This window comes from Citrus clementina, unplaced genomic scaffold (genome assembly GCF_000493195.1).
Source record: "Citrus clementina cultivar Clemenules unplaced genomic scaffold, Citrus_clementina_v1.0 scaffold_5, whole genome shotgun sequence".
Classification (NCBI taxonomy): Eukaryota; Viridiplantae; Streptophyta; class Magnoliopsida; order Sapindales; family Rutaceae; genus Citrus; species Citrus x clementina.
The window spans coordinates 26,204,590-26,228,139 of NW_006262201.1; the positions used below are offsets into that span (position 1 = coordinate 26,204,590).

General features: G+C 29.9%; 1 protein-coding gene and 1 long non-coding RNA gene across 2 annotated transcripts; both read right to left on the reverse strand.

Annotated features, from left to right (window-relative positions):
* Window positions 1–7,746: 7,746 nt before the first annotated feature.
* Window positions 7,747–10,131, reverse strand: LOC18041104. Its single transcript, XR_002905200.1, has 3 exons — window positions 9,600–10,131; window positions 8,661–8,758; window positions 7,747–7,930 (listed from the first exon to the last, which is right to left on the reverse strand). It is a non-coding gene; the product is annotated as an uncharacterized LOC18041104 (long non-coding RNA).
* A 2,698-nt stretch (window positions 10,132–12,829) lies between these two features.
* Window positions 12,830–15,544, reverse strand: LOC18042868 (cytochrome P450 CYP82D47). The gene is made up of 2 exons (XM_006432606.2): window positions 14,459–15,544; window positions 12,830–13,453 (listed from the first exon to the last, which is right to left on the reverse strand). The coding sequence occupies exons 1-2, from the start codon at window positions 15,410–15,412 to the stop codon at window positions 12,830–12,832; spliced, it is 1,578 nt and encodes a 525-aa protein (XP_006432669.1). The 5' UTR covers window positions 15,413–15,544.
* Window positions 15,545–23,550: the final 8,006 nt, after the last annotated feature.

Here is a 23,550-nt window from a genome sequence, read left to right on the forward strand (position 1 = left end):
ACGCAACAGAGCCAATTGGTTCTGGCACAGTACCCACCTCTATTATTATCAACTCAAAAAAATGCAAGATATTAGCAATTTAATTAATGAAAGTAGCCACCCCACCATTAAAGTTTTCTTAAATAGTTACATAAATTCTCTTAAAATTTGTTTTCTTGTCTAAAATCTAAACAGATCTCAATTAGTCTGAATTTAAAATAGAACTAAATGTTTGAATTTGAATAATATTCTTTTGTCCGAATCGCTAAAAATAAATATTAAGTTATTTACATTTTAACTTAAAAATCTGAAACTAATATTTTTATGCTTGCGTCCGTCCAAATTATAAATGTGAAACAAATAATAAATATCTCAAAGAACATAAATAAGATAATATTTATAATAACATAAATTATGTTCAATTGAGTACAATCCTTTAATATTCTAAATAGTGTACGTTAATCAAGATAAATAATGCTAATTTGATTAAAATAAAAAGATAAAAAATACCAACAAAGTGTTGGCTCCACTGGCAATGGAGTCCCCTTAAGTGGCTTGACTGGGTTTGCTCCCCAGTTCGAGTCGCAGGGAAGTCGCCTTTGTTGGGAGAACCTGTGCCTCCCGGTTTGAGCAGAGACTTCTAGTCTGAGTTGTGGTACGGGCTTAAAGGTGCCTCCCACAGTTGGGGCCCTCCTCAGGATACCTCGTGAATAAGACAAAAAAAATAAAAAAATAAAAAGATAAAAAATAATAGTCTATCAATGCACTATATTTTCACGAGTTATAGGGATGGGTAATGATGCTAATTATCAAATTTTATTTAGGTGAGAATGAAAATTAATTAATTAAATAGAGATGCTTTGGAGAATATACTTTAATGATATCATTCAGACTTTTAAATTAAGCAAAAAGCTAAAAACAAAAATTGGTTTAGTAACTTAATGACTTAGCGACTAAAAATTTAACTAAATGAAAAAAAATAAACAGATTTAATGACTTAATAAATGGAAATTAAGTCAATTAAGTTATAAAGTCAAAAAAAAAATAATAGCCCTTCGTTTCATAAATGATCATGTAAATCTCTTTTTTATAAATATACTCTTCAATTATGATAATCCAAAATTTGACTTTAAATAAAATTCTATAATAAATATAATAACATAAAAACATATTATTAAAATTTTTTTAAATATTAATCTATTGTTTAATATTATAAATAAAATATATAAAGTATATAAGTAAATTTTATTACTTATTTTCAATTTTAAATGCATTTATTTTAATACTAATAAAATTCATGAGTATTTGCGTTTGTTTCATAGATTAATATATATGTTATTTCATTATTATGTTTATTTTTGTAATTATTTATATTTATTTTTTTATTTTTTATATTAGTATTGTAATTGTATTCATTTTAAAATTTTGGCTACTATTAAAGGATATAATAGGAAAAAAAATTCTATACGATCATTTTGAAATCAAAAGGACTATGTAATCATTTAACAAAATTTTGACGGTGTAGGGGATTTTTCCTTCAACTAAATAAAATTTTTTAATAAAAAAAAATAGTAAAATCGTTTAGTGATACCGATAGATCAAGACTCAAGAGATCCTGATTGAGCCTGTCACGTCAGTGGGAAAGGTTTGAATCTCATTAGGCAAAGCTTAGGAAAAATAAATAAATGAATACAATAATGTGTCTCATAACCAATCAAATTATATCTACAGTCCCCTTAAAATCTGTTCATCTAGAGCTACCAATAGAAGTTGCAAGGGGGATGAGTGAGAATAATTAGTGTGCCCCTTTATGTCCTTGCAAAACGGTATTGTATTCCCAGCATCCTTTTTTATTTTTTAAAATCAAATATTACCATATATTTCTTTTAAGGGCACGGTTTAGGGATGGCAATGGATTGGATCTAACCCAAGATCCACGTGATCCAAATCCAATCGGATTGGATTTGGGTCTGTTTAAAATAAATTTGGATCGAATTTGGATATCAATATGCGGATCTAAGATGAATCTGGAGCAGGTTTGGATATATCTTAATATCTAAATCTATATCCATATCCACCCCATCTTTTAATTTTATTTTATTTTAAAAGTTTCTTAACAATTGTGGAATTATAATGATAATAAATTTTATTAATAGCATATTAGTGGTATTTACCATTCATTTAAACTCTTAAAACTTAAAGGTTAGTTTTATAAATTTAAAGGTCAGCCAGCCCCAAAGCATGTACATGCAATACTCAAATTGCAAGCTAAGTAATACAACCTGAAAATTTATTTTATTATATTGACCAAGTAATTTTTAAGGAATATAGTTATTCATATATTTAGTCAAATATGGTCATAATAAAAATAATAAAGGACTGAATATAAATTATATTTAATTTATATGTCATTATTTAATTTTGTAGGAATGAGGGTGGTTGTGTCGTGGATATTAGACTGATGAAGGAGACAATAGAATATTAGATTGATCTTACTCCTGCAATTACTTTTGAATAATAGTTTATTATCTTTCTTATTTGTTATTTTGGTGCAAAAGTATAAGATACAATATTCATTATATTTTTTAGAAAATTATATAATTTATTTGTTATCAATACATTTTAGCCTTCAATTTTCATTCTAAAAAAATATTATTTTTTTATTACTGAGTTTTAGAATTCATGATGAATCTAGAGCAGATTTGGATTTTTATTTTTTTCAGATTTAAAACAGATATAGATATTTATTTCTTTTTTGGATTTGGATATGGAGTAAGAAATATGGATTCATGACGGATCTGGAGCAGATACGGATCTTGATTTTCATTATAGATTTAAATTTGGAATAGAGTAGATCCAATCCATATCTGCCTCCATTGCCATCCCTAGTAGGGCTATACGTACTCTAAAAATTACTCTTAATACTTATATTTCTATAAAAAAATTTACTGCAAAAATATCCATGACATAAATTATTTTTAAGGACACTTTATTATGCACATATATAATATTATTACTCTGAGCACTCATTTAGGGCATTGAAATGAATGTTTAATTTTCTCCTTTTGAGTACCTTAAACAAATATTTACAGAGGGAACTTAATATGTCAAGATTTTAACTTTAATGAGGTATATGCAATCCTTTTGATTTTCTAGTTTACATCATAAAGAATCTAATAATCAACCATCTTCCTTCCCTATTCCACCCCCCAATCTTCTCTATTTTTAAACAAATGAAATTCAATTTTGAAGTATAAAGTCACGGCTAGCATGTGTCTTATTTGTAGGGTCCTGAAACTACAGAAAATAGTTTCTTACTTTTTAGCTAAGGATTGTGTTCTTTTATGGCATCTATATTTTTACTTCTTGTTCTTTTTATTTTAACATCTACTCTGTTAGTTGACGATGATGCTACTGGGCACTGGCCTAATAACAATAGTTGACGATGATGCTACTCTGTTAGTTCACCATCCTTTTTTGACAAACCTTGAATCATTCTTCTGTTGCTTTTTGGATTTTCTAGCAGTCAATTAGAGATGGAAGTGGCATCATAGCTGTGTTAAAGAAGATCGTTATAAGGGTCCCTTCTGCCAGGCATCTGCTCTGAATCGTTCTTTCTGTCCCTCTTTTTGGGGTCCTCCATCAACCTCAGAATCACATTCTCTACAAACTCCGTTGAAAATTTCATCTTCACTCCTCTTCCTGATTCTAAGCTTAAAACTAGAGAAGCAGAGCAAGCAGCGTCTTTGATTTGATCAACGGATATATTTGCTAATTGATTTATTTATTTGGTTTATAATGTATATTTCTCATGTTCTTTACATTGGTGAAATACTTTGATGGGTTTTGTTAGCTACTCCTTGTTAGAATATATAGTGATGATGATTTAGAGCGTGATAAATGCAGAGCATAACAAGCTTGGTAGTTTAATCAGTAGCCTAGTAATTCCGTTATGCTGACATGTCAAGTTAGTTACAATAAGATTCAATTGCGCCTAGCTGGTGTGATCGTATGAGTATTTTTAGATGGATCCAATAACTGATTCATATATGTAATTGTGTGTATAAATACCATATGTGAGAATTATTTTGTAAGCTCATGTAAATGAATAAACTCTGAATTTATTTTTTTCACTTTCTGGCTTATTCTCGCAGTACCCAAACATAATTTTACTTTATTTCAAACATGATATCACAGCTAGCTAATGCTTCTAATCAAAATAACACCTTTTATAACTTTGTAAAACCAATAAAACTCAATCAAAACAACTTCATTGTTTGAAGAACTCAAGTTCCTGCTTCAATCAAAAGTAATGTCTTGGAAAGATTCATTATTAGTGCAATTAAGTGTCTGTATTAGTATCTTATTCAAAATATATGACGTTGGCTCTTCAAACAATGGATCTGGATCAAGATAATAATCATACTTTCTTTGCTTGGATCAGAACAGATCAGCTTTTCAGTTAGATGATGTCTTCAATTCAAGAGAACTTGCTTTCCTTTATGATTCATTTTGTTTCATCACAAAAGCTGTGGAATTCTTTGACACGTATGTTTCTTTCTCAAAATCAAGCTTATATAATGCCTATTAGATGCAATTAGAACCACTAAAAAAGGATCAGTGACTATGAGTGCCTATTTTACTAAGATGAAGACATTGGCAGATGCACTTACTATTACTGGTAAACTAGTTTAACATGCTAATCTTTTTACTTATATTTTGTCTAGATTAGAATCTCAAGAGCATGAATCACTTATTACAAATTTATTGGCTAGAGGAAAAAGGTATGAATCTGGATAACTTGTGTGCTTTATTCTTAAGTCATAAAATGAGGTTTGAACAGAAGAGAGGAAAACTCGGTTCAGATGTTATGCCAATTTAGCTACTAATTTTGCCCAAAAAGATTAAGGTTTCTCTAAGCTTGGTTTTGGAAATTAGAAAAACAATAGAAACCTAGATTTATTTAATGGAGACATGTCTAATAAAAATGACAGCAACTTTGACTCCATCATCTGCCAAGTTTGGTTTATCCCTGGATGTGGGATAAATAAGTACAATAATAGGTTTAATCCTACATTTGTACTTCAAAGACAATATAGTAGAGGAGGTAGAGGAGGTTTTAGGCCTACTTATGGTCATGGCAGGGGATTTGTTCCTAGTCCTTTCACTGATCTCATCGGAGGCTTTAATAAATAGTATAATCACAGAGGTATGGCTATCAAAGCAACACGGTTTATCCAAATTCAAATCATGTCTTAACTCGTGGTCTTTATAATCCTGGAGCTACTTCTTTAACTATCAATCTAGCTGCTTTCAATTACTACAATAGTGCATTCGATAGTGCAGCCAAGCAGGCCATACCTTCTCCTCTTACACTTTCCCCACCTTAGACTATAGAAGATCTTTCTTAGTATATTAACAGTGGAGCTTCTACATATGTTACTAATAAGACAAGTATTTTACTTCATTTATAACCTTACATTGGTGCTGATCAATTGCTTGTTGCTAATGATAGTGGATTACAAATTACATATACTAAATATATTATGCTTACTACTTACTCATGATCCAATTATGCTGCCAAATATTCTTTTTGTTCCTCATATAGCCAAAAACCTATTAAGTGTTTCCAAGTTACGCACTGATAATAATGTGTTTGTTGAAACATTTGTCTCAACTTAACATTCATCCACAACTATTATGTTTTACTCAAATTTTTATAATCTAATGCATTTTCTTACTTATTTGTCTGGTTTATGGGTCAACTTGTTCTAATTTTGGACATTTCAGTTCTTTAAATAAAATGAGTTTTATACTTCAAGTACTATGATAGTGTCTTCTCATTCAGTCAATGTGGATTTGCTTCATAAAAGGCTTGGTCATTGATAACTCTATGAAATGAGAGTTATCATGACATTTTTAGACTTAAACTAATATTACTTAGAGAGTAAATGATACGTTTTTATTACATTTTTAATTACATTTTGCATGACCATCTATTTAAATTTAATTTTGATAAATTAATTTTGTTTTAGATCACTTTGTGCTCAAATTATGTGCATGATTGCAGGGGATCAAAAAAGCTAAATTTTTATGGATGGAATGTTGCTATAGCAAACTTGCAGAGATGACAAAAAAACTTGGCTAACAAGTCTAGAACAAAGAAGATATTGTTGTCGTTGTTACCGCAATCATGTAGTAATTGTAGATGAGATTTTGCGCGTGTTAATTGAAAAATTGAGATCCAAGATTTCCAAAATTGGGAGACAAGCAACCACATGCTTTTGGTTGCCCTAATTCCAAGATATAAAAATATCACAAATGGGAAAAAAAAAGAGGTGGCCGTCATTCAAAAAAAAAATAACAGAGGAAAACAAAAAGGAAAACAGAGAGAATAAGAGAGATTTGAAGGTTGCAACAGAGGATGCAAGGAGAAAAAAGAGAGATTACAAAAACTAAGTAGAACTCAATTTCTCATCTTATTTTCTTGTTTTTATTTATTTATGGGAATATATTTAATGATTATATCAATTTTTGTTACTGTTTTATCGCAAATCATGAACTAAACTTTGCTAAAGCTCCTTGTACTAATAGAGGTGAGGATCAATGTGACTAGGCTTACTCCAATACAGAGCAATTCACGAGTATATGGCCAACAACTCTTTATAGAATTTGGTTAGAAATGCAATGGACCTCAAAGTATCAAAACCTTTGATGTGGCTTGTTATAAGTAATAGGCTAAAAACTAAGTCTGAGCTCTATTGAAGATACATTACCTCAAATGCTATTTTCTACCAACGTGGCCACCACCTTGAACGTACCATTCATGTGTTGAGGGATTGTGATGTCGCTTGATAGGTGTCGCTTAAATTGGTCCCTAACAATTTATGGAATAATTTTTTTGAATTTGAGTTAAAGAACTGGATCTAATACGATCTTAAGAACATGGGGATGATTGAGAGAGATGAAAAATGACCCTGTATCTTTGGGTGTTGCTCTGTGGAAGATTTGGTATTGGAGAAACAAGTCCTTCACAATTCTGCTAACATTAGTGTTGCAAATATTATGCTTGACATCACGCATCGTGCGGCTAAAATTTAATCTTCCATGGAGAATCTCGTTAGACCAGGCCACAAAAGGATCAGCAAATGGTTCAAATGGATGCCCCAACGTTGGCCTTTCTATAAATTAAATACATATGGTGCTGAAAGATTTCAGGCCTTGCAAGTGCAGGTGGCCTCACACTACAAGAAAAAGGGTTATTTTCGAGGGCAAATACCCATGGAAATACACAAGTGTCCTCGGAAAAAATTATTTTCGAGAAAGTTTCGCCGTCGATCATCGTCGTATTAAGTTGCATCCGAAAAACACAATCTCTGATGAGCTGTCGGAGAAAAAATTATATTTTCAATGGCAACACCATTGGAAATGGCATCAGTTGCCCTAAAAAATAACTTCCATGAAACTGAAAAATTACATATTTTCCATTACATCTTGCCCTTGGAAATACCAAAAAAGCTGTCGAAAATGTTCATTGTTTTTTTTCAAATATTTCCTTTATTTATTCTTATTTAATCTTTCATTTGCAGTAATTGTTTTATTTTATTTACTTGGTTTCTTTTAAATTAATATAACTTGAATCGGATTTATTGAGAATATATAACATAAAATAGTAAAATAAAAGCTCAACATAACCAACAATATACTATACTACAAAATACAATTTCTGCAGTTTCATTGAATATTTTAAAGAAATCATATCCTTGGAATCATTGGAAATACAACCAAATCTCTTCTGATAATATTCTTTTGCACAAAAGCATCCTAGATGTTAGTACACTTGCAATCAAATGTCAATCATCCTCTGAAAAGCCATCTTCATTCTTTGAAACATTTTCCTCACAGTCAATTTCTCTATCCTCTTCCTCATCTCATCTAGTAAAACAATATCCTGTACAAAGCAAGAAAAAGTGAGAGAAACTGACTTGAGTTTCTAGCGGTTTAGTTTGCACTAGCCCACAGAATTCACTCCCCTTTGTTAATTAGAAAGCAAAATGAAAACAAAGCAAAACTAGAAACTTGTTTCATATCTTTCCCTTTCTTGGCAACCTTACAGAAAACATGAAGCAACCACACCCATACGATACAAAAGCAGAAACATTTATATCAACAGTACCCAAACCTTTTAATCCAAAATGTTGAAACGCATGAATGATTAACAAACCTTTCATTGTGTTCAATAACTGATGTTGATTGAGAAGTGAAGTGATTACAATGCCTAACCATTTACACAAATATGCATCTCAATCCAAGGATTTGTAGTGTAACAATAGCCGTAGATATTGGTTGTCATTATTTATAATGAGAAATAGTTCAATAGCAGCTCAATCATAATAAATAAACTAAAAAATATTCTTCAAACCATAAAATTAAACTTCACAGGCTACACGATCATAAAATATTTCAGCAAGGATCAGTGAGAGATAGATTATACCACATTCATTGTTCAGACTATTTTTAGAAGGATCCAAAGGAACCACACTATCATAATCATGATCACTGCCATTTGGAACCTCCACACTTTGTCAATTAAACATAAAACTAGTTAGAATATGTCATTTAGCAAAAATAATCCATATATAATTCTTAAGACGAGCTAAAATCTTCTACAAAGTACTTACTACTCTGTCTCATGTGCATACCACCAGCCTCAGCCTTGCACAGCAACATAGTGTCTGCAACCTTTGCAGGTAGAAATATTTTAGAAGTATACCTATGCCTGATTGTGAGTACGAGTGAAATGAATCCCAAAAGCATTAAGCATCACACTACAGAGAAAATGCATGATTAATTTCCATTTAATGGTCAAAATAAGAATTGCATGTCAAAAGTCAAAGAAAACAGAAAACTTGAATTAGGCTCTACGAAGTAACCTCTGCAAAATTTGTATGCCGCCCTATAAGTTTTTTGGCCGAAAAAGTTCTATTAAAATGGTGCCATAAAAGATACAAGAATTGAGGCTTGATCGCATAAAAAATAAATACAATCATCTATGAAGCAATATAAAAACTATAAGGGAAAATGACACCCATCCATCCTTCAATATAAGTTTTTATTTTTCATTTGGATCAAAATATAGCAACTCCAATTTCTGAACAAACTAATGAATGAATCCATTAACTAAATATAATCATTAAACAAGAGCTAATGTACTACAACAAATGTTACTTCTTATCTTTCAATTATTTTTTTTTATTTTTTTAAATTTTATTAACTTTGCTATTAATTAATAAATAACAAGTGGCATCACATATGGCTCAAAATAAGATGTGCTCTGCTCTTAGCCATTAACTAAAGAGCTATGAAATTTTATATCTATGGTTCATGAAATTAAAAGAAACAATCAGTTAGCAGATGATGATCCAAAACTCAAACATAGATCATTACTCAGTAATGAACATTAAAATGTAAATGTTAGATAAATAAATATCACAGGATCCTTTTCTGTGATAGTACAAATTGAACACTAAGCTCCCCAAATCAGTAATAAAAAGATTAAAAATTTAAAAAATATGCAACAATAAAACCAAAAGAGAAAGATTATAGATTTGAAATTTCACCTGTTCATCTCTACGAGAAAAGATCAGAGACAAATCAGGAAATAGGCCGGCGTCTAGCATGGCTTGGATGGCTTCGAAGCCACAAGTGAACCTGCTAGGCGGTAATATCAGCCGATACAGCTTCTGCAAACGGCGAGAACGACATCAACCTTGAGGAACGAGAGCTTCTTCGTCTGGCTACCGATGATTTGGTTCTTTAATCGATTGTTGAGCCTTGAGCTCGACGTCTTAGTCGCCGTAGCCCACAGTTGTGGTTTAATCATCATCGTCGTGACTGAAATTGCCGGCAAACTGAAAATGACCAGACTAATTTTAAGCCGAAATTGAAAATCAATAAGAAGATTCAGACCGTATCTGCAAATCGAATAAAAGGAATTTTGACAGACTGATATCAGAATGAGAGATCGGTTCCCCCATGAATGAGAGGTTGGTGCCGGTGTGAATGAGAGGTCGTCGTTGACGGCGGGAATTGTGATAGAATTTCTAGGGTTTTTTTTTACCGGTAAATTTAATAAACTTCATTGATTTGTGATTTTATTTGTAACCGACTTTTTTCTTAATTATTATTATTTGAAATAGGCAATGGTTTCAAATAGTAGTCACTGTCTTTCGTTCGTCTGCTAAAGTAATTTTTTTGGGTTTCTTATTGATTATTATTTCAAAACAAAAAACAGTCCATTAAAAAAAATCAGTGTAATTTCGACTTATCTCGACATGCATTTCCGACAAAACATCCATTATCATCGAGGGGTAAATTACCCTCGGAAAAATAGTTACTAGTTTCTATGTTTATCTGACGGTTGGGTAATACCTTTGTAAAAATTACTTATTACCAAGAGTAAATGATACCCTGGAAAATGTATGGTCGGTAACATAGCTATTTGTTGTAGTGTCACTGGAAATTACTGTGGGGAATGGGTTCATGGTTTTGGTATGAATATTGGCCATTGCACTATTACTGGAGCAGAGCCTTGGGGTTTATTTCAAGGTTTGCAACTTGCTTGGAATATTGGGATTTGACAACTATAAGTTGAAGTTAATATTCAGTGCATCACTGAGATCTTGGCCACGAAGAAAAGTCATCCCAATGAGGGACTTAACGGACTCCTCAACAGGGATTAGTAGGTATCTCTGTTGCTGGCTATCATGAAATCAATTTTGTAGCTGATTACCTCACCAGCTAAACTCTCTTTTTGCCTCTTGGGATCCATTTGTTTTTTCCAATTCCTCTAACTAGAACTAAAGGGTGGCTATTACCTGATGTCTCCGGGACTGCGTACTCGCGTTCAGTTGTTGGCTAGTTTTACCTAAGTCCTTATGTATCGAAAAGAAAAAAAAGATGATATATTTGATGCACGAAATAATGTTTTTAAGAAAGTTGCAATCTTCTGCCAAGTACAGCAGTGGTGAGGTTAATATGCAATCACATTCAAGACAAATCGAGGATATTGTGCATGTCTTTTTTTTATATTATAATAATGGGGTATTTTAAAGAGAAAAAGCTGTCTATACTCTCAAGGTTTGTTTAAATAATTTTGTAAACTCCAATAGTTTTATAAATGGCCACATAACCCCTTTTTATTATTATATCCTTTGATTATAATAAAAATAAATACAAATATATATAATAATGAGATAAAAATAATAAGTAAAATATCATATAATACAAATAAAATATTATAATAAGTATAATTAATAAAACGAAATATATATATAATAAAAATTATTTTGATATTAAACTACTATCAGTCTATCCCGATTGATTTTACTAATTCCAAAATCTATTAATTCAAAAATTAACATTAAGATTTATAGTAATATAAACATAGTTAAAAAATATTGTAAATAACGTAATAAATATTTTCCAATTTTTTGAATGTTAAATATCATTAACTTAAAATTATTAATCTATCAAAGAGATTTTATTATTATTAAAAAAATGATAGAGTAATGATATTAAAATAACTTTTTAATATTCAAAATAATTCATAAATTTTTTAGTTTTTATGTGTTATGTTTTTTAATTTCTTATTTTTATTTATTATAGAAATTTATTTAAAGTTAATTTTTGGTTGCTATAATCAAAAGACATAATAGTTCAAAGGGATGTATGACCAATTATAAAACTAAGAAGGTCTATGTAACTATTTAAGCAAATTTTGAGACTACGGGTGGATTTTTCCTTTTTTTTTTTTTTAAATAATAGTATAGAGAATTTTATCTATCACGATCATTAAGGACACCAATTATATGTATTCAGCTAGTTTTATGTTTTTAACGTCTATGTCTTTACAATTAGAAGTTTACTTTATACAACATACACACACAATATGATGGAAATATTTCAGTTCAGAATCTTGAATTTGTTAAAGTACGAGGAAGCTATGAAGCAGTGAGGTTTAATAGTATAATGGCATAATTCTATTAAATCACATGGCTTAATAGTTTTCTTGAACTTTAATAAAGTTCAAGATCTTGGATCAAATCGGGACTATGCAATCTGAAATTTAATAGTAACTAACCTAAATCAGTTATATATGACACAATAATATAGATTTTTTATCTCCACTTCGAGGAAATATATATATTTTATTGGGACTATACAATCTAAAATCTAATAGCAACTAACCTAAGTCAGTTCTACATAATACAATTCAGTTTTTTATCTCCACTTCAAGGAAATATATACCATCTAGTGGGCTTAATGTACGTCTACTGTATTATAACATAATACAGATGTATACCTCCATTACTACTAGGAGAGAAAATTCACTCCTACCAATTATGGAAAGCGAACTAGCGTCTTGACACACATCCGTTAACTTTTGTTAATAGGAAAGGTACCACTAGGCTATTACATAACATAAGTGGCGGCTAGTCAATTTTATTTAATTGATTTTGATCCAGTGAATGATGTTGCACACTAGATCAGCAGTTTTTAGCACTCTAATTGACATAACTAGTTTTGGGCTCTTTGTTAATTAAAATGAGTCCCGATAAGATTGCTTACCTAATATATTGATTTTAGACAAACACATCAGATTGAACACCATAGGATGCCCCGATAGTCATCACCTGACAATTTAGCCATGATAAAACTTTATTTAACAATAGATATTCATGTCTAATAATGAATACAAAGAAGGCATAATAAGCAAGAGTATACAAGCAAACAAATACGTGAATACTTGTTATAAAAGTTTATTGGATTGATTGCATTGAGAACCAATCTAGCCGTACAAAGAAGCAGAAAGACGTGGAGCAATGAGTACTTCAAGTGGTCTAGCTTTCTCGATAGTCAACCCTATTCCCTCTCCCATGTCCGGCGGTTCATTTGATGGGGTTGCAAAATCAAAGCCATGAAGTAAAGAAGCAAGTGTAAATTCCATAACTTGGAGGGCAAATGAAACTCCAGGACAAATTCTTCTACCACTACCAAAAGGTAACAATTCAAAATTTTGTCCTCTGACATCAATATCCTTGTGCCTTGTCAAAAATCTTTCTGGCTGAAACTTACAAGGCTCTTCCCAGACATGTGGATCACGTTGAAGCTTCCAAACATTGATAATAAGTTGTGTGCTGGTAGGGACATTATAACCACTAATTGTGCACTCTTCTATAGACTCGTGTGGAATTAAGAGTGGCGCAGCAGGATACAAACGCATTGCTTCTTTGAGAATGGCTTGCAAGTAAACTAAATTCTTTATATCTGACTCATTCACTTGCCTTTTCGCACCCACCAGAATATCTAGTTCGTTTTGAGCTTTATTTAAAATATCACGGTAGTTGAGAAGCAAAGAGATAACCCATGTCAATGTTATCGTTGTGGTGTCTGTTGCTGCTAAGACGAGACCCTGCAAAATTGGTAGGGCTAAAAGTATTATTTTGGTACTTTCATATGTTACACTCATTCACAATCCAACTTAATTAAATTCAACTTAAAGATTTTCATTTTCATCTTTTGACTATTAAGATGAATTTGGATTTAATGCATCATATCAAATTCACGAGAAGGTCTTTAGTGCCCTTGGAGCATTGTTCTTTAGTCATTCATTGCCTTCTATGTGTGTATCAATATTGTCATGATTATTTGAAGCATACACATAGTAAGAAATGAATGGAAAATGAGCAATATCCCTAAATCACCCAAGACTTTTCCTAAATCCACAAATATATTATCAAAAACTTGTTTGAAAATGTAGGTCCCAAATAACAAATGTGATGATAAGTGGAAGATGATTTCATCGACTTTTTAATTAATCATTTTGCCCTATCAACCGATTAGGAGAAAGTAGAATATAATTAAATGTATACAGCAACCCAAAACAAGTTACCCAACGCAAAAAATTGTAGTATGTGAAATAAGTGAGAGGTCATGGGTGACTACTTTTGCGTTTGCTATGAGTTAAATATGATGTAACTTAGCAAGACCCATAATTAAATACTCTCAATTCACACGCTACAAATTTAATTGCTCTTGTCTGCAAGTCTCATCCTGAAGAGTGATGTAACAACTTTATGAATGATTATATGCGTAATATGTTTTAAAAGCATATAATATTCTTTTAAGACATAAGTGCCAAGTAAAACTTTTTGAGTTAAAAGAAATAGGTCTAGTTTCACTGGTGAGGAGCAATTATCCTAAGACTTAAAGACCTGAATTCGAGCCTCATTAGTGTATGTACGTTGATAAAAATAAAAAAACAATTAATAAAACACAAAAAAGGGGTGGGGCGGGATAAGATTTTGAACTCCGCAGAGATGGATTGCGTCGCACTTAGAATGTAACTAAAATGAAACAAAATCAAAATCAAAACCAAAAAAAAAAAAAAGAAAAAAATCGTTTAAGAGAGGCATACCAGGCAAGTAGCTTTATTGATTGTATCAACATCACGACCCGAATATTGCTTTGTATCACTCAGGATCGAGAGCATCACACTCATAAAATCTAATTCTTCTTCTTTAATCTCCTGAGAATCTCTCTTCCTCTTGTGCTCTTCTAACCATCCTTGAACAACAATGTCTAATTCTTTGGCGATCTTCTTCATTGACCTCTCATCACCCCCTATATCCAACCATCTAAGAAACGGCAGAGCATCTGACACCACAAACTTACCACTCATTTCAGAAAATCTCGTCAGTAGTTCTATCCATTCTTCACCATCCACTGAGTCGCATCCCTTTCCGACAATCATTCTTAAAACGACATTACGGATTGTGTCAGTGAACCATCTCTTCATCTCTACCAACAACATCTTATTAGTGCTTTTGTTCTTGTCCCATAACTCGTATAAGTCCTTCAAAGATGTCTTCAGCTCATACTCTCGTACATGCCTGAGCTTCCCAAGACGATGGTTCGAGAGAAGCTCAAGTGTGGCTATCTTGCGTGTCTCACGCCAGTAGGAGCCGTATGGGCTGAAGCCAAACATGGAAAAGTTGTAGCCTAAAATCTCCATGGCTAGAGTTTTTGGACGGCTAGCGAAGACTTTATCGTGTGTAGTAAGACACTCTTTAGCCATCTCCCAATTACTCACAACCAAAGCTCGATTTATGCCCATCTTGATTGTGAAGATTGGTCCATACTCGTCAGCCAATTTGCCTAATACCCAGTGAGGAGGTTCTGGCCCTCCTAAGAGGCGTAGATGGCCAATCACAGGCCATGATCCCCCAGCCTCCGGTGCTTCCCTCTTCTTCTTGCTTGTGTATTTGCTAAGCAAATTTCTTGAAACTAACAACGACGTGTATAGAATGATTAAGAGAGTGATTAAAATTGCAGCTATAGCACTAGTTTGACGTGAAACAAGAAAGTCCATGGCTGCTACCTGCTAAAATTTCTCGGGTGATTTACAATATCAACTTGTTCATGTCCATACCATATATTAAGAACTAAAATGCTAAAGAAATTGAAGTTACTGAATATTTAATTCTAAACATAAAATATGATATTTGACAAAAATGTAATGGGTGAAAATCTTTTTTCTCCTAATCACATATTTATCTCCTCATTGGATTTGACCCTCTTCCAATCTAAATTTTCCTAAAGTTTATAAAAGATCTTGACACATGTCATGTAATTAATGTTGGGGAAAAATTAGGTTTTTAAATTTTTATAAAACCTTTTGAAGATCGCTCTCATATAATATATAAGAATTTGTATTCTAGAAATCGTACCTTGAAAATTCGAGTTGGCTTTTTCCGCTGAAGTGATTTAGGCTCCTAGATCACGATCCGCCACCACCACTCCTGTTAGATCACGATCCGTCACCACCACGCTTGTTAGATCACGAACTGTCACCAATGATCTTCCAGGTTATGACTCAGGTTCGATCTGCACTTGACGTGTGAGCGCCTTTATCACTACCAAAGCAACTAGCACGAGAAAATTTTTCTCTCAACAATAGAGAGAAAAATCTTATTCTCTGATCTGTATAAAGTGGCTTCGCTTTTTTCTTTAGAGAAAATAAGCCTTTTATATCACCCTTTAGTGAAAACCCTAGGCTCCAAATAATGCCCTAAATAAAACTCACGTTATTTTCTTTTTCAATAGGGGACCCACCTTGTAAAATAACATAAGGCCCCTTATACAAAAGCTAATTAAATGGAGCCTCCCATTAAATGATATATTTAGGCTTTTGACCCAAATAGCTAGTTATCTTACTTATTAGTCCAGTAGTGGTGCAGTCAATTAAATGAGCTAACCCGGGGATCATTTGGGAACATACAATAGTGGCTACAATAATTAGGCCTGTAATTAAACTAGCCCAATTATTTAATTCCAAATCTACTCCACTAAACGATTGGAACTGACTTCCATAATTGTATGCTCGAATAATAATTCGTCCCAAGCCACATTGATTTCTTTACTGCACAATCCTTTGTACCACATCGTTAATTAAATTGATATCTCAACTGTCCAATCAATTTAATAACATCTTATTCCTTGATCTTTACTGGTTTTTTCTAATGATCATTTTCAACATACTAAATATGTTGACACACTCTGGCCAGAGAATTCTATGATCAAGTGCCGAAAACCCATCAAGAGATGTGTTGTACAAATTCTATATTGTTAATCCATAACTTCAATACTCATAATTGCTCCCACCAAGATACCGGGTAATCTTGACCACAAGGATGTGTCGTGCCCATTGGTAACTCAAATGGAATAACAATTACAATCATGAAATCATAATTAACTCAAGATTAAGATTACAGTAAAATCAACGCCTATGAGATTTAATAAGTCTGACAGTTATTACAAAGTTAATTAAATCTCATATGTGATCCTGTTCAATGTAGTCGTACTACATCAATAAATTTATACATGATTAAGACAAATCATTCAATGAATTTATTACAGTCTATACCTAAATAAAGTGCCCAATTTTATTTATCAACTGCGAACTAAATTTATTTAATCATAAGATAACTTGTATTTATGTCTTCTGTGAATCCACATGGTGATCACATAAATAATATAATATGATTAAATGGACTTTAATACAAGTATTAATGCAATTAAGATATTTGAATAAAATACCTCATTTATTTTATTAATCAGAAAAATAGTTTATTACAATTAAATAAACACATATGCTTTTAAAGAGCATATTTTCCCAATAATTAAATGTATGGCCAAGATCAAATTTACTCTTAGCGTTCCTTATTTAAACAGAAGAACACATCGCGTTGGCTCCTAACTAACTAAGTTTAACGTAGAACAAATGGAGTTAAATCCCCGTTATATATTTCCTTTACACATTCTGATCTTCGAACAATTTTTTATTCTTGAAAAACTATTCAGAAATTCATGATTTAACAATAAAGTTCTCAAATCCTGGAAGAATTTGCGAGTCAATAATTTTCAGTTGACAAATTGAATTAAATCCAAACGATTGATCAGATCTCATGCCTCCTAACAAAGAATAATACTCCACGTGCACCATACAACCAATGTATTTAACTTATGCTGCGTTTACTAAACGGGAATCGGAATGGACTGAAATCGGAATGGATAAGAATGGAAATGGACTGGAATCAGAATGGAGAATAGGAATCTGAATAAGTAAATTGAACTGTAGGAATCGGAATCGGAATGAGCTGGATTCCATTAATGCATTTACTTTGTCTTCGAATCAAAATCAAAATGAATTAGATGGTAACAAATTACTAAAAAAGTCCTTCCTATGATGATGCAGTTAATAATTTATAATAATAATTATTATTGTTACTATATTAATTAATCATATTCATATATTGCTACTGTTTACTTAATTATAATTTATCATTAATAATAATAATAATAATAATAATAATAATAATAAAATCATCAACAAAATAATAATCCATTTAAAAATAATAATAATTGGATTCATCATCATCAACAAAATAATCCATTAAAAAAAATAACAATAATATTCAAATCAGAATCATCATCGTCACCAACTACAACGGCAACAACAAATTATCATCGGACCAGAACCATGGGCATTGAAGATGAAATCACGGCGAAACAGAGACGAAATGAGATGGGGATGAAACTGAGACGGAGACAAAATCAAGACAGCCTAACAGATATGAAACCGGCAACCAGTTGCGGTCCACAGTCGACAGACCAGCGACGACAAAGATGGTGGATGATTATGGCTGTGATGGTGATAGAAGCACCTGTAATGGCGTTCGACTGGGAGTCGGGTGCAAGAGAGTTTAGGTTTTAGGATTTTTAGTTTTCATCATTTTTTGCTATTTATATTTTTTATTTGAAGTGAGGGCATTTTCAAAATAATGAATAATTAATGGGGGTAGAATGGGAAATTCTAAGACTGGGAGTCTGATTCCCAAGCCTCCCCTTGGGAATCATATTCCCATTTCTAATTCCCAAACTACTGTGGGGCCCACCAAAATAAATATCATTCCTTCTTTTATTTTGCCAAGTAAACACGAATTTCATTCCAATTCTGGATTCCAGATTCCTATTACTAAATCTGGCTAGTAAATGAAGCCTTAAGGTGGAAGAAAATGGGGCAATAGATAAATTCTAAGCTGACTACATTTACAAGTGATATTATTAGAATGGGTAAATATTCGTTTAATCTCTATATTTTAACTTAAGTATCTATCTGGTCTTTGTATTTTAAAAATTTATTTCAAGAATACGTTACACTCTTATCCTTGATATATATATATTGCTTTTACATTATTAGCCCTGCAGCAATATTTTTGACATTCATTTTTTAATCTGTAATAAAACCTAATTAGTAAATTAAGAAATAAATATCAGTATAAATCAACTAGTACTTTTATACCTTGCAACAATCTTACTAATTATTACTTATAAACTAAAACAAGCTAATTTAAAACAATGTTTAATATCCTTGCAATAACCTTACTAAAAATTCTTTTGCTAAAAAACTAATTTATCAAATTAATTTAAAAGAAAAATAATAACAACTAATTTATTTTACTTTTAAGGATAATTTGATAAATTAATAGTTTTTTTATTTCCATTTATATCTCTAAGAATATTATTGTAAGGTTATTATTATACAAGAAAATAAAAAGTAAGGATAGGATTATAATATAATTATCAGCATCAAGGGTGTCTGGAGGTATTTTTTAAAATATAGGAACTAAACGGACAGTTGCTAAACAAATTACCTATTATAATTAGAAAGTATACAAGGACAAAATAGAGTTGCAAACTCACATGGGAATGTTTGTTTAATTCATATATTTTGATTTTAGTTCTCATTTAGTCATTATATTTATACCCTTATTTTTTCTTTTCTTATGTAATAATATCAATGCAACAATGCTCTTGGAGATATTAATTTTTTTTTTTTTATCAAATTAGCCTTAGAGTTGCAAAATAGAGTTGCAAACTCACATGGGAATGTTTGTTTAATTCATATATTTTGATTTTAGTTCTCATTTAGTCCTTATATTTATACCCTTATTTTTTCTTTTTTTATGTAATAATATCAATGCAACAATGCTCTTGGAGATATTAATTTTTTTTTTATCAAATTAGCCTTAAAAGTAAATTAAAAATTAGTTGTTATTATTATACTTTTAAGATTAATTTCAAATAACCTTTTACAAAAAATTATTAGTAAGATTGTTACAAGAATATTAAATATTACTTTATAATTGATAGTTATTAATTTATTTATAAATAATAATTGCAAGATTGTTGTAAGGGTATGAAAAGTACAGGTTATTTCATATTTATATTTATTTCTTAATTTTCTAGTAAATAATTATTGTTTAATATGTTAATAAACATTTTTAATAGATTAACAATTAATGTAAAAAATATTATTATAAGAGTATTATTGTAAAAGCAAAGAAAAATAAGGATAAGAGTGTAATTTTTTTCAAAAGTAAAAATACCTTAAGCTATTTTTGAAAATATAAAAACTAAATAAATATTTGAATTAAAATATAGAGACTAAACTAACATTTACTATATAATAATTTTTTCACATTCTAAATTGTCAAACCTAACGGATAAAATGTCATATTTCGACTTGGAAAATAGGCAGCAGTAATGTACCTAACCTAATGATAATATATGATAATATATGTTGACATGATAACATTAACTACACTGAAATACTGAACAAATCAAATTATATACATTGTGATGAATAAAAAATAAAACAACAATGTTGACTTTATAATAAAAGTTAATGTTATAATTACATCTTTTATTACAAAATTAAATTAAAATCAACAATGATAATATTTTTTTTCTTAATGCTACCAATGAAAATTATAAATTGTGAGGAATAAATATATGTATCACATAAAAAGATATTTATGTCAAACTATCAGCTTTTAAATTTTTCTCTTCAGATGTTGAAAAATAAAAAAAAACAAATATATCATTCAAGACTTCAACTAAATTTAAATTTATTTAAATTTTAAATTAAAAAAAATGAGTAACGTAACATTTACTATATAATAATTTTTTCACATACTAAATTATCATTGACGCTAAAACTTCATATTTTGACTTGGAAAATAGGCAGCGCTAATGTACTCAACCGAGTGATAATATACGATAATATAACTTTGACAGGATCATAATTTTCTCACATACTGGATTGTCAAAACTGACGGCTAAGACGTCTTATTTCAACATGGAAAATAGGCAGCACTAATATACCTGATTCGAAGAAAATTATGAACATGTCAGTATCCTTTTGACTGGTTCATACGCACATACTTTGACTAGTAAATCCAAGAAACCCATCACGACAAATGTTAGGGAATAATTATTGAGACATTTGGACCCATGCGAAGAAAATTATGAACATGTCAATATCTATCCGAATAGTTGAGAGTAACGTAATTGAGATTGTCAAATTCAAATATTAACTCTTTGTACTCATCTTGTGTGGATAACAGTTTTATTTTAAGTAATTTATTATGTATGTAAAGATTAAATTTTATTTAAAAAATGTGAGCTACATTTCAAAATTTAGAAAAATAGTTATGCAGATCCTCAAATTTAAGAAAGGAATACTTGTTGTCTCTTTTTTTATTATAATACCCTTTAAATATAATAGTTAAAAAAATTGATTTTAATTTTTTAATAAATACAAATATAATATAAATAATTTAATTTATCTAGTAGACTAATTAAAATTAAAATAATATTTAAAATGAAAATCATTATGTTTATATAGATAAAGTAAATAATATATTTGTATTTATTATAAATATTTTAAATGAATTTTTGGATTAAACAATTTTTATATATAATTAATAAAACATACCTCCCGTATTAATAATATTAAAATTATTTTATATAATATTCAAAATAATATAGATCTTTATATAATATTCAAAATAATATAGATCTTTATATATCTACTATACTATCATGTTTCTATTCATTATAAAATTTACTTTAAAATGTATTAAAATATTTTTTACATATCAAAATTATTTTAAATTTTATATTATCAAATTTATTTTAGTATTTAGTAAAGATCATACAAAAGGTAAACAAGATCTCTTTTCATTTTCCAATCTTGGTTGGAAGTCACGAGCGCTGCGATTATCAACTCAACAAAATCCAAGTGTCTCTCTATGATACTATTATTTTTTCTATGAAATCAATAATGTAATAAATGTAAACCTTTAAATTTTGAACAATAGTGTAAAATATTTGCATAAGCAAAAAGATATAAATTCCTTAGAGATATTGTACTAGATAACAACCTCTCTCTTTTTGCATCGAATTCGTAACTATTTCTATTTAATTTAAGTTCATCAACTTAATTTTAAAAATTACCTTATGCTTATTAATTAACTAATTATTTATTCATTTCATTAAACTAATGGTAGAAATTAAAATATTTAAATTTAAGGATCTAGAACAACCTCATTATTAATACTATAAAAAAAAACATACAACATCAAAAGTTCCAAATCCAATTGTTGAATTATATAATACACAATAGAACCAATTGGTTCGGGCATGGTATCCACCTCTAGAATTATCAACTCAAAATAGTGCAAGATATTAGTTGTTTAACTAATGAAAAAAGTCACTAACATCCCCAAAGTTTTCTTAAATAGTCACATAAATTTTCTTAATTTTATAATTGTTCACGCAAACCCTATGTTTCGCAAATATACCCTTCAATTATAATAAACCAAAAATTGACTTTAAATAAAATTCTAAAATAAATATATAATATGAAAACATATTATTAAAAAATATTTTAATATTAATCTATTAGATTGTTTAATATTATAAATAAAATATATAATACAATTGTTTATTTATTTTCAATTTTAAATACATTTATTTTAGTATTAGTAAACATCCAAGTATATTTTCATTTCTTTCACAGATTAAATAATATAAAAAAATATTTAAATGTATTTAAAATTTAAAATAATTTAAAATAATTTACAATATTTATAATATATTTTTTATAATATTTCGTATATTTTTTTATATTACGTCTACATTAGCATAATTTTAAAATTAATTTTTAGATTAATGGATTTTAGGCTTAATAAAGTATGTCACACTAATAACAACTTAATATTAAAAATAATTTGAATAAAATATTTATTATTTGGTTAATTATATTTATATTTATTTTTAGATTATTTTATTTTTATTTTAATACTAGCATTGTATTTGTATTCATTTTAAAAAATTTTGTTAGAAAAACTATTAGGCAGCAATACAAAAATAAAGAAGCAACACAAGTTAAAGAATAAAATGAGAGGAATATATTATAGAGTGATTTTATTCATTCCAACTGTGCACAAAACAAAGAGATGATCTCTCTTTTTATAGTTATATAATCACTCCATGAAATTAATGGAAACATTATGGATCATGATTCCTTGTGAGATAATGAGAGTTATAGAGAAGCCCAAAGTTGATAGTGGGAGATAGTGGAGAGACTAAGAGATATATGTTATGAACATCCACATTTATTTTAATAAATTCATAATACTCTCCCTTAGATGTTCATTAGCAAGAATATGACTCATTAAAACCTTTACAAAAAAAACTCGGTAATACTTGAAGAACTGTCAGGTGATCAGGTTGATGCTCAGCTTTCAACGCCTGTTACAGAACAGGAAGAACAACAACAACTAACTGATCAACACAGGATTATCCCTGAACAGCCATCACTTTTAGAACCTCGTAGTGGGAGGGTAACTAGGTTACCTGCGAGATACATGTTATTGGGAGAAACCTATACGACTATCTCAGATGAACATGTATAAGATCCCACTAGCTACAACGAAGCTCTAATAGATAGAGATGTTGAATTTTAAAAAAAAGCCATGAATCAAGAAATGAAATCTATGTATTCCAATAAAGTCTGAGAACTTGTAGAGGCACTTGTTAGCCTATATGGCTATAGATATTGATTTTGATGATAACAAACCACATGTGTTGATTAAACAA

Coding starts and splice junctions, on each gene's coding strand:
- LOC18042868 (XM_006432606.2), bottom strand. CDS start 15,412: ATGGACTTTCTTGTTTCACGTCAAACTAGTGCTATAGCTGCAATTTTA. Junction 13,454..14,458: donor TCAATAAAGCTACTTGCCTG/GTATGCCTCTCT, acceptor CCAATTTTGCAG/GGTCTCGTCTTAGCAGCAAC.